The following is a 12,171-nucleotide window of genomic DNA, read 5'->3' on the forward strand; positions in this document are numbered from 1 at the left end:
AGCACCAGTCTGGGCTGAGCATGCAGCGGTGCTCAGTCTTAAAGTGTATTGCTTTCCATCGAGTTTTCTTGCATTGATCTGCCACCCACAGTGTGATGGTGACATTAGGGTGCAGGGTGGTGGAAAAACCCAAGCCCCTTTGTCCATCCTCCTGAACATGACCTCCAGCCTGAAGGGCACTTCTGGCAGCCTGGCCTGGGGCCCTGGCACTTCCTCAGCAGTGCTGGCCCAGGGCTCAGGACCATCAGCTGAATGATTTCTCATTCCCACTGGAACAAAACTCCCCACAGAATGGGTGGGAAACATGGTTTTACTTTGGATGAACCAATCAGATTGACGAGTAAACACCTACCAGGGTTGCCGCCAGGTTAAGAAACCCATTGTGGGGATCAACCCTGGACAACTTGGAGGGCCACACCAGGCACCCTTTTCTTGGGGATCACTGTCTCAACTGTGGTACCCTCACTCCCTGAGCTCAGCAATATGCCAATAAAATGGCCTATAGCTTTAGCCCCCTCCAAGGGTGCCTGGTACACTCTAAACTGTCCTTTTCACCAAAACCACACTAGGTGGTTGCAGAAGCTGAGGAAGTTGCCTCCCCCTTTCAGAAAAGCCCACCACATATGTGTTATTCAAAGAACACATTCTGAATCCTTCTCCCTCCCTCTAACACATCCCCTACCCCCAGGTGCACAGAGACACATATTGCACTTGACAAAATTCATCTTCTTTTGATAATAACCTAGCCTATGCTCCAGGCAATGCCACTGCAAAAGTGTTTGCATGGTTTGCATGAAATCAGTCACAATAGAAACCAAGCCCGTCACCAGAGGACAGACTTGAGAGCCACCTCAGCTGCCTCTTGCTCAGGAGAGCCCAACCTTCCAGTCACTCAAAACAGGTTTGCCTCAGGCTGACCGTCAATGGGATTGAAAACAGCACCCTAGGAGCCTCCCTAGCCCTGACTGACCCCAAAGCCTGAAAAAAAAAAAAAAAAAAAAAAACCAAAAACCCAATGCTTTGCTTCAAATCCACCCAAAGTAAAATGCAGAATAAATAAATAAGCGTTTCCAACGTGCGTTGCTTGGGAGTTTCCAGCTGTGTGTGGCTGCAGCCTTCATGGTGCTCCCCGGAGACTCTGAGACAATCCAAAGGCTCTACCCACCCCTTCTTCCCATCCCCTGGGTCACAGTAAAGCATGTACCGACAGGCGGGTAGAACAGGAAGGGGACAGGATGGCTCTTATCTATACTTGCTGAAGAACTGGGTGAGAATCAGCTCTGCAGACTGGCCCTCCTCCTAGTGCTCGTGGAATCGTGTGTCTATCTTTAGTCAAGCATTGTGGAGTCATGCCTTCCGAAGAGTGACCTAGAGGAGTGAGCGAGAGAAATGGACAGAGTCCTGGATGAGGGGTGTGCACACACGGCTCTCCTCTCCCAGAGACACCTGGAAGCCAAGGTTTCTTCCCTCAACACAATCCTTGGGAGATTGGTGGTCCTTGAAACCTCAGCATTCGGGGCTAAGGTCCAATTGTCGCAGAATGTCCTGCAGAGAGCCCTGCAGCCTGCTCAGAGCCACCACCTCTGTGGAGTAGAGTGAGGCTTCCAGGACGCCATCCAGGCTCTCTAGCTTCTGCAGGTCACTGGTCTGAGGCAGGGAACAGCTCTTGGAAGAGGCCAGCAGATGGAGAAGGTCTCGGAGGTTCTCCAGGTCGTTAGATATTTGCACCACATTTCGGGAAGGCAGGCTGGAGAGGATCTGTTGGTAGACTGCCAGAGTCTGCTCCATCTTAGACAAACTCAGGATGGGGTGGAGCCCAGGAATGAAGTCCAAACCGGTGACCCTCTGCTTGGCGGATACCGACTGCTGTACAGGAAGGAGGAAGAAGAGCAGCAGACAATCAGCAAACAGAGGGGAATCAGTCTCCAAAGCCCTCCAGCACATCTGTGAGCCTGAGCTGCCTCCTTCCTTCCTCACCTTCCTGGCCCAGGCCCTTATCTCCTGTGCTCAGCTGACGGCTGAGCCACTGAGCTGGTCTCCCAGACTTCTATCATTCTGAGCCTCCCCCACTTCTTGGGTAATTCCTTTCTCCAAATGACATCTGTGAGGGACTAGCCATGGCTCTCTATTCCTTATACTCACTCTAGCCTCCCTCCCTTATCAAATCTCTCCCTCCAGGTCCTATTCTTACATGGTTCTCCCTCATTAGGGTCAAAGTCTTGCCCCTCCCCCACTCTAGTGAATCTGGTTTCCAGGAAGAGCTCTTCCTTCCTGGGTGGCATTCTCTCATTGCTACCCATATTTGGGTAGTTGGGCCTCCCATGTGCAGCCCTGATGACTACTTTTAAAAGATGATGGAGGTTGCTCTTCTTTGTGACTTTGAAAGGAGGGTGAGCCACAGGCAGGAAAAGCTGTAGCTAAAATGGTTAGAAGCCTAAAGACCCTCCTGTGTAGACTGGCAAGTGGAGACACTCTTGGAAGTCTGGCCACCTGTCATTGGGACACCATAACCTTTAAGGTTTCCTGTGGTCCTGGAAACTAGGAGTCAAGGAAGTAGATTCAGGTAGGAAGAAGAATGAGAGAGACAGAAACAAAGGACTGAGGAGAAAGGGAGGTAGGCTTCGGAGCAGGGAGGGACCACATTCTCCCTGATGTGTGCCTTACACGCTCAGCTTACATGAGGGCAGGGTTTCCTGTGGCAGAGGGAAAATGAACACAAGTGGCCTTATCACAGAATCTATGGTTTCTTAACGGGAGAATATGACAAAGTCAAATTCCTTAAAGTGGCTTAGAATTAGAACCACAGTTGAGCAGTCGGTGCTGGGTTTAGAATTGGAACCACTCAGCTCTGGATTCCAGCAGTTGGAGGGGTCGAGAGCCATAACCAGAGAGAATGAATACCCTAGGCTTATAAATCCTCAGCCTCCAGGTTGTGCCTGGCATTCCGACTCCGATTGCAGCCCCACTTTTCCTTTGTCTCTCAGAGGCTCCCTACCGTGTGCGAAATGTCATTGATCCTGGTGACAATGGTCTTGATGAGGGTTTTGGTGTCATCCTGGACTTTCTGGATAGGCACAGCTTGAACATAGGACAGATAGGACCAAAGCCACAGGAAGCGGCACAGGGGTCTCCAGCACATTTTCCTTTCTGGGATCTTCTTGGGCCTGCAAACAGGAGGAGCAACACTTTTCAAGAGCCCAGTATAAATCCACCTGTCGGCCCTGCTGCCAACCTGCCGTCAGATGTGGATAGATAAGATTTGCTTTCCTCCCTAGCTAGCTACCATCTTTTCAAAGTCAAAGACAATTCGTTACGGAACCTGGGTTAATGAAATGCATCCCCTTGGGAAGATTTTTGACAGGTCAGTAAAGCCACAGTAATGTGTCCTGTCGATCATAGGGCGGTATTTGTCGGATGGGGTGATGATGGTGGGGGCTTTATTGCCTACTTCAAGGGAAAGAGAACCAACTCTTAAGGTCTAGTTTAACATAGTTGTCTACTCACTGCCTGACTTTAGGTGTATCACATAACCACTCAATCACTGCCTGACTTTAGGTGTATCACATAACCACTCAAAATTCCACCTTTCTCCCTACAATCTACCTATCTCCGAGCTTTTATGAAGATGAAATTAGCTGATGCGAGAGTTGGAGGGGTTGTGAAGAGCTCCTCTCGCTCCTCTGTTATTAGGGACCCAGTGCTGCCCAGCCCTTCCTGTTACTCTCTGTTACCACCTTCATTACTGATTTATAACTTCCTTCCTCTCCCAGGGGGAAGGAACCTCAATGCAAGCAGCATTTCACCATTAGACGGTGCACCAAGAATGGAGAATACTTCCTACCCTCCAGCACCTCAGTATAACAGGAGGGACAGATAAGCAAGTAGGCCGTTTCAATGCAGGGAGATGGAGCTTCATAAGACAAGTGTGAGACATCGCAGGAGCCCAGAGGAGACTGCCATGGCTGGCGATGAAGACCAAGAAGGGGCTGGGAGGGCAGAACATGGTCGCCACATGTGGCCAAGACGTCAGAAGGGCAAAGGTGTGGAGGCAGAGCAAACACAGCACGTTCACTTAGAATGCTGGAAATTTCAGTCATGGAACCCTGGGTTTTTAAATTAACACTATGCAGATGCTTGATTTAAAAAAAAAAAAAAACAACACAGGTTTTCTGAGATGCATGAGGCAAAAAGGTAATAAAGTTAAATGTATGCAAGCCAGTAGCCAGTGATCCATGCTAAGGGTGTATATATGAGCTTGAATAATAAAGATATTCATAAGTATTAGGATGAAGAGTGTGGAGACGGTAGAAAAACTGACTTTTCCTTTTTGCGTTCTTCCTCATCTGGGTCTTGGTGGGAACAGGTGATGCATTGCCATCCGTTGGTGGTAATATTAGTATAACTCACCTTGTGGCAGTACAGCAAAAATGAGCACACTGCTTATCTATTATTTATAGTGCTTGCTTAAAGGTACGCTCTTTTTAATCTGAGTTTTACAGAAGAGAAAACAAATGAGCCTCAGAAAGATGAGCCAACTTTTCCAAAGTCAAAAAGATGAACAGCAGGCTGGGATGTGTGAAGGACAGATTGAAATACAGCAGTCCCGACCCCCATCCATAACTTTCCAAGGTTTTAGTTATCTTTGGTCATTTGTGATCCAAAAATATTAAATGGAAAATTCCAGAAATGAATAATTCATCAATTCTCAATTGTGCCATGCTACGTAGTATTGTGAAGTCTTGTACTGTTTCATCCTGCCCCTCTCGGGATGTGAATCATCCTCTTCCAGGGTATCCACACTGTATACATTACTCACCTGTGAGCTACTTTAGTATCGGCTTGGTTATCAGATCAATTGTCATGGAATCACTGTGTGTTCCTGTTAACCTTTATTTAATTTAATGATGGTCCTAAAGCAAGAACTGTGTTTAAAGGAGGCACACACATTCAAGGAGAGCGGAATTTGAGTTCTATGGGTCTGTGCTCCAAGGCATATGAAGAATAAATGGATATAAGTGGCTTAGTCCCCACACAAGTTTCAGGTGTCCACTGGAAGTCATGGAATGTGTTCTCCACACATCAGCAGGGCTGCTAGCTGATATCCCCCCTGAAACTCCAATGGAGGAGCCAAGTGTAATAGTTCAGCCCCAGGCTTTAACTGCAGGCTCTGTTTTTGTTGTTTGTTTCTCTGTGTCTCTGGGCAGGAGAGATAACTTCCCAAAGTATCTGGTCCTACCTGTAAAATGGAGCCACCAAAGGGTAAAAATGAGATGAATTTTTGATATCCCTGCCTATCTTGGCTTGTGTCTGGCTCGGGGTTGAGGGAGTAAATGCCAGCCACTTAAAAATTATTGTAATTACTGGGCAGAGTTTGAAACGATCTGGGCAGCAGCACCTGCAGCTGACCGAGTCACACACTTGGCCCGCTGCCTTCCACGAGCATCCCAACAGGGTACCTGGTGCTTATGGGTTTCCCCCTGCAGCACAAGAGTGTGTGGCATTCATGTCTAAGATTTATGTGTTGACGACACCCTCCTTCCTTACAAAATTTACTACCAAATTAACTATGGCCATATCATAGCTATTTTCACATAATGGCCACCCCGAACTATTGGAATGGACAAACAGGTTTACAAGCCCTCTCTCGGCATGGACAATATGCCCCAGTGGATTCTGGCAATAAATTGCAGTGCTTTGAAAACATGGAATTGAGATGCTGTTGCTGAGTAAGTATGCCTAAGATGAGAGGCCAGGCTTCTAGGACACGCATGGGGGCGTTGCAGAGAGAAGTGGTCACATCTGAGATCCAAGCCATGGTGAGAACCAATTGCCCAGACAGCGTATAACACACTTGCACAACACACACACACACACACACACACACACACACACACACATACACACAATCAATCAATCAATCAATCAATCAATACACATAGCCATGTTGTGGAGACTGTCAGTTGCTCCCAGTGTCTTATTTTTCTTTTTTTCCCAGTTGAAGACACTCCCAAGTCCTAAGGGAAGTATGCGGCCATGAAAAACAACTGCTATACTTGCCAGCTTCTACCATTAGGTGCAGTCATGCAGCCAAATTGACCAATTGAATAGAAGCAGAAATGCCATGTGGCAGCTCTTGGCATTGTTTATGGTGGCCAATGCATACCTGTGACTTTAGCATTTGTGAGGCTGAGGCAGGAGAGTTTCTTGTAAACCCCTGGCCAGCCTGGGCTCAGAGAAAGACCTGGTCTCAGAAAAACAAAAACCCCCCAAAAATAAATAGTACTAATAAAAATAAAGAACACAAATGCCCCCCCCTATTGTAAGAATACACATCATTAATTGCGACGAAAGGGACAATTTAAACAGATCCAATGCCTCAATTAACTCTAAGGACAGTGGGACACTATCTGGTGATCAGTTAGAATTGGGGGTTGGTTGGAGCTCAGGGGAAAGGGGCCATGGATGTAGTTCCAGGGAGCTGAGGCCACAAAGGCTTTTCTTTCTAGAAGTTTCTTAAGTGGGTTAAATACTTAAGAGTTGTTATAGTCTAAGATCTGGCAAAGAAATTGCTGAGATGCTGGTGCAGTACACTGTGTCCCTCAGTTCTGGGGACTGTTGCAGCAGAGCCTGGAAAGAAGAGGGACCGTGCAGAAGGACAGGATGGGCACTGCAGGGCTACCTCCCCGCCCACTTCTGTTTTACACGCAGGATATCTCACTTGATAGCTCTTCTGCGGGCTGCCTGCCTTCCCCTGCCATCTAGGCCACACCTTCTCCATTGTGACTCCCCAGTGGGGCACACAGAAAAGGCAAAAGAACCAGGCAGTGACACATGTCTTCAGAAAACAGGCTCCAGACTGGTCCAAGAGGCTTGTGGGCTGCACCATTGGCCCACCTGTTTCCCTTTTCTGATCTCACCTGGGTCCTGGATAGACTCCCCCTCCCCAATTGGGTGATTCTTCAACGTCATCCCTACAGGGCAGTTCTATGCTCCCACCGTCCACCTCGCCCTTCCCTGCAAACAAGATCGTCCTAATTACCCCAAGATAATGGTAGCCTTGGGTATGAACATCCTCCCCTTCCTTCTGTCCAGGGGACAGGGCTAACCCTTCAGGACAAGATGGGTGGGGATGGACACAACTGCTAGCTGCTTCTTCAGATCCAGACTGGAGGCTGCAGAAGCCCAGGTCAGTTATGCAGCAATGGGGGGAATGGCAATTGGGGGAGCACTGGGTGACAGAGGCATCTATCTGCTGGCCAAGGCTGCCATCCTTGGTCTCAGTCTAGCCTCCCCCAGACCAGAGGTTAGCAAGAGACCCAGAACACACTCTCTTCTTTTTCCTCTTCTCTAAGCCACCAGATTTTTATAGAACTTTTTTTCCGATAATCTTTGGTATGCTACTATGTATTAAATTCAGGTAATGTTTGGCTAAGGAGCATATGAAAATATCTTGGAAATGCAAATCGAAACCACAGTGAGATATCATCTCACCTCAGAATGGCTTTTGTCAAGGACAAATGACAGCTGATGCTGGGTGTGGGGTGTGGAGAAAGGGAATGCTTATACATTGCTGGTGAATACAGCCCCTATGGGAAACAGTGTGGAGGAGTCTCTGAAAACTAAAAATAGAACTACCTTATGATCCAGCCATCCTGTTCCTAGGCATATACCCAGAGAGAAGAAGCCAGTATGTCAAAGTAAGATATTTTGCTTCCATGTTTATAGCCAAGATATGGAATCAATCTAAGTGCCCATTGAGGTATGAATGAATAAATAAAATGTGGTACATATCCACAATGAAATAGTATTCACCATAAAATAAATGAAATACTGTCATCACGGCAATATGAATGGAATTGGAGGACATTATGCTGATCTCAAAGCAGAGAGAAAAGAACAATTCTCAGAACCTCAGAGGGGTGTGGGGGAGGGGAGAGGATGGCTACTGTAGCCGAGTACAGGGAATGTTAGATAGGAAGCATGACTTCTTTAAAAAATGTTTTTATTGGGGCTGGAGAGGTGGCTCAGTGGTTAAGAGAGCATACTGCTTGCTGTCCCAGAGGATCAGAGTTCAGTTCCCAGCACTCATGTCAAGTTGCTCACAGCTTCCTGTGACTGTAGATCCAGGAAGATCACAGCCTCTAGTCTCTGAGGGCATCTCTCCCTGTCTGTCTGTTTGTCTCCACTCTTAAAATAACAAAACTAGCATTTTTATTACATTTATTTCTTTAAACTAAACCTTTAAAAATTTTTACACATATTTAATGTGTATGTTCACTAGCATACAGCACACACTTTACCCACTCAGACATCTCTTTGCCTTCTCAATATTGATTTTATACTAGCTATTTTGAATTGTCCAGTTAATTATGGTCCATAGCTATCTTACTGAAATACAGAGTATTAGAAAATTTTTCTCCTGGCCTGGCAAGGTGGCTCAGTGGATAAAAGGCAGGTATTACCAAGCCTGATGACCTGAATTCTATCACTGGGAACTAAATGCTGGACCCTTCACATGCTCTCTGTGGCATATGTGCATCTACTCCCTCCCTTGCGCGCACACACACACACACACACACACACACACAACAAAAAACAAGGGCTGGTGAGATGTCTCAGAGGGTAAAGCCACTTTCTACCAAGCCTAATGATATGAGATCAATTCTCACAATGACCTGTATGGTAGAAGGAATCAGTTAATTCCTGCAAGTTGTCTTTTGATGTCTGTACATGTGCACTCTTGTACACACACACACACACACACACACACACACACACACACACACACGCAAAATGTTAAAAAAAAATGTTTTCAGAGATTTGCCCTTGCTGCAGGTGATACACTCTTGGGGATTTCAGTTCATTCTTCAAATGTTGGCCACAGTATGCAATTTGAAATTCACTAAGCTAGCAGGAGCAATTTTCTCTTCTCCGCAACCAAAGGCCTTGCTTGAGAAATCATGCTGACATTCTTAGCTGGTAGGCACAGTGTGGGTGAGGGGCTTATATTCTTTTCATTCCCATCAGGGAAAGCAAATAGATTTCAACTCCTGTGTCAACTCTGATCAGTTTTCAGTGGCTCCCCGGAGCACTGTCGGAAGGGGAACTGGAGCTCTTGCCACACTGAAAGAGGGTGCCACAATCCATTAGTGACACCCGCACTTGGCTCGGCATCTACAGAGCAGGTGTTTATTCAATTTCTGTTGAATGAATAAGTAAACTATTCTCCATCCTTGATCTCCATTGGCTGACCAGGTTAACCTGTCTTCAGGGTGGCTCCCATCTGAAAAAAGTCATCTTTCTTTGTTTTGAGGCAGTCTCACAAAGCCCAAACTGGCCTTGAACTCACCGTGTTGTCCACACTGGCCTTGAACTCTTGATCTGCCTGCCTCTGCCTTCCTAGTGCCGAGATTATAGGCACAAGTTGCCATGTCAGACTTTAGTTCTGTCTCCACAGAAATGCCTGTGACGCTGTCTTAAAAAGCTGCAGGGTCCAGCTTTCTCTTTCTCCAACACTTTGAATCACCTCTGCATCTCTTCTGTGTTCCCAGCCTCTACATAATTCCGATTTCTCTCAGCTCCCTGAGCCCTGCTCAGTGTGGACTGTCATTCCAAGTGACTCCAGACCCATCCATGAGTCTGTCCCATCCCAGCACTGTGGGTCTTTGTCAGGGGACCCATGCTGAACTCCCCCTGTCAGCTTTATGGCTCCACTGCAGAGCTGGTACTCCGGAGAGCAAACACCATGTGCGCACAGATGGGGACTGGGTCTATGGTTTAGGTGAAATGTCAGCAGGGACATGATTGTAGATTCAGAGAGCTCACAGACAGCAGAAAAGAGGCGAGCATGTAGTTTGCTGTAGAGCAGGGCATGTCTGTTGTCACATGGGGAACAAGTGCAAAGGAGACTTGGGTATCTGAGGGCAAGACATCCTGTTTTTCCATAGAACTGAACCTCTGCATTTCTGGGATGTGGACAGAGAAGAATTTCAAGGCTGTGTCCATGGGCTAGAATGCTCATGCATACTCCAGAAGAATTCCGTGTTCCTGGAGACCCTGCTCTAGCTCCCTGTCTCCCATGTGCCTCTAGGGGAATGACTGAGACTCTGAAAAGAGTCTTCCCAGGTGGCCATCTCTACACCCCACATGGGTCACTCAGACACGAGCGGCATCTGCCTGGGGCTGATGGACAAGAATTCATTGCAACTTCCCTGGCTCTGTCCTTCGCTCTTTGAGTTTTTTCCTGGAACAGAGAGAGGAAAGTATTTTCCCCAGATACCGAGAAGAGTTTGTTATTTCAGGTATAAGATGTACCAAATATGAGAAGGATGCTCCTTTAGCCAATGTGGACTTGTTCCCCTCAGCCCAGCATCCTTGGGTGCTTGAGAAAGGAAAGAACTGAAAAGAATCTTTTTTTGAGGAGGAGGAGTGTGCTTCTCTTCATGCCTCAATGAGATACATGATCACTGTGGTCTTTTCATCCCTAGGGGAGTGAGCTGGCTGTTAGACATTCCACCTTTGAAATTTGGTTCCATGTATCATACAGATCAGAGAAAGGTTTGGAAACTCTCTCCCAGTCCTATCAAGAACTCTACAAAAAAATATGACTCTCATTCCCACCTTGCAAAGGGCACCCAAAGAGCCTGTGCTCCCGGATGGTGCCACCAAGTCCCTGCCCTCTGTCTACCTCTCCTGACAACCATGCTTCCAACCGAAATGACTTAACTACTTTGTCCTGTCTCAAGCAGCTCTCCACACCAGGCAGTATGGTATCTGACCATACTTAAAACACCACTTTCCCAGTAAGACAGAGAGGAGTGTATGGGCCTCACACCCACAATCCAGTCTAAAGGAACCCCAGAGAGAAAGACAGCTGAAGGGGGAGGGCATGCTGGAGCTTCAGACTGGCAATGTGCATTTGGCCATCTTGGGTAGAAATGCCTAACAGTAAAAAACGTGCTGGCTACAGGTTTTTCCCATGATCTGGGGTTCTGTTCCCCAGAGGCAATCCACGAAAACGATAATTTGCATGGCTTTGAGGGTAGATGAAGTGAGTTCTGGTGCAATTTTTTTTTTTGCGGGGGTGGGGCTAGGCGGAATGGGTTCTTCCTGACAGTGTTTCTACCCACCTCTACTCCACAGTAGTTTTAGTACTGGATTGGCCCCCTCCCCAGTCAAACCCTCACTGGAAAATAAATTTTTCGGCAAAGCAAGGCTATATCTAGCCCCCAGGAACCCGGAAAGGCTGCATCCCTGCCCGTCCAGCCTCGCACTTTCCATCTGACAGGTGTGGGATCTGTTCATCTCAGTTCCGCAGTCATCTCAGGTCTGCAGACCAAACACACCCCTGGAGTCCTGGCTGGCTCTGCAAGAACAGGTTGGTGCCCTGTGGGCACAGGCTGGCCTAACCCGGAATTCAACACGCTTCAGCTCCCAGCCGGCTTCCCTCTGTTTAGAACCTCACTGCAAAGCTACTTAGTTTAGCACCAAGCTGTTCACACTACCTCCTTCCTGCCTTAGTTTCTCTGGTTTCCAGAGTTAGGTGGGGTGCTATGGTGCGCCAAGATGGACTGACGGAGAAGGAGAAAGCGTGCCCAGGGCCTTACCTTGCAGCTGCTGGCGCGGGGATTCCTCCGGGGCTCCATGCCTGCCTGCCCCTCTTATAGCTGCCTCAGTGCCACTTGCGCAACTACGGGACCAACCCCGGTCCCAGCGAGCGCCAACTCCCGCCCCGCCCCGCGGGGCAGCGACGGTGGTGGCAGCGGCCTAGTGCTCCTTGCACGAGCCCGGGCTGTGGGCGCCTCGAGGGAGGACTTCAGCCGCGCCCTCGAGTGCGAGCTTGAGGGCGCTTGGTAGGAGCCAGCAATCCTCGAGGTCGCGCCAGCGGCTCCTGCGCAGCAGTGGCTTAAGAATCGGTCCCTTGAGACAGCGCTTCCAGCAGCGCGGGGAGCAGCCGGGAGGGTGGCTACAGGAGGCCGGCTTGGGCACACGGCGACCAGTGAGCAAGGCCGGCTGCCTCTTCCGACGACTCTACATACCCATCCTGGCTGCTCAAAGGGGGAACTGGGTCCCAGTCAGGACGGTTGTCTTCCTTTGGCACCAGAAAGGCACCCGATCCCTAGGTATGAGGTGTCTGCCTTTACGGCACAGAATGCACCTGCTTCGAAGGTT

General features: G+C 48.3%; 1 protein-coding gene across 1 annotated transcript; it reads right to left on the reverse strand.

Moving 5' to 3' along the window:
- Nucleotides 1–1,242: 1,242 nt before the first annotated feature.
- Nucleotides 1,243–11,681, reverse strand: LOC114691117 (leptin). The gene is made up of 3 exons (XM_028866260.2): nucleotides 11,607–11,681; nucleotides 2,996–3,164; nucleotides 1,243–1,866 (listed from the first exon to the last, which is right to left on the reverse strand). The coding sequence occupies exons 2-3, from the start codon at nucleotides 3,137–3,139 to the stop codon at nucleotides 1,507–1,509; spliced, it is 504 nt and encodes a 167-aa protein (XP_028722093.1). The 5' UTR covers nucleotides 3,140–3,164; nucleotides 11,607–11,681; the 3' UTR covers nucleotides 1,243–1,506.
- Nucleotides 11,682–12,171: the final 490 nt, after the last annotated feature.

This window comes from Peromyscus leucopus, chromosome 3 (genome assembly GCF_004664715.2).
Source record: "Peromyscus leucopus breed LL Stock chromosome 3, UCI_PerLeu_2.1, whole genome shotgun sequence".
NCBI lineage: Eukaryota > Metazoa > Chordata > Mammalia > Rodentia > Cricetidae > Peromyscus > Peromyscus leucopus.

Bases quoted from the DNA above. Each gene is read 5' to 3' on its own strand.
- LOC114691117 (XM_028866260.2), bottom strand. From the start codon at position 3,139: ATGTGCTGGAGACCCCTGTGCCGCTTCCTGTGGCTTTGGTCCTATCTG. The intron at 1,867-2,995 runs GTAGGGAGCCTC...CTTCCTGTACAG, and splicing joins TCAATGACATTTCGCACACG to CAGTCGGTATCCGCCAAGCA.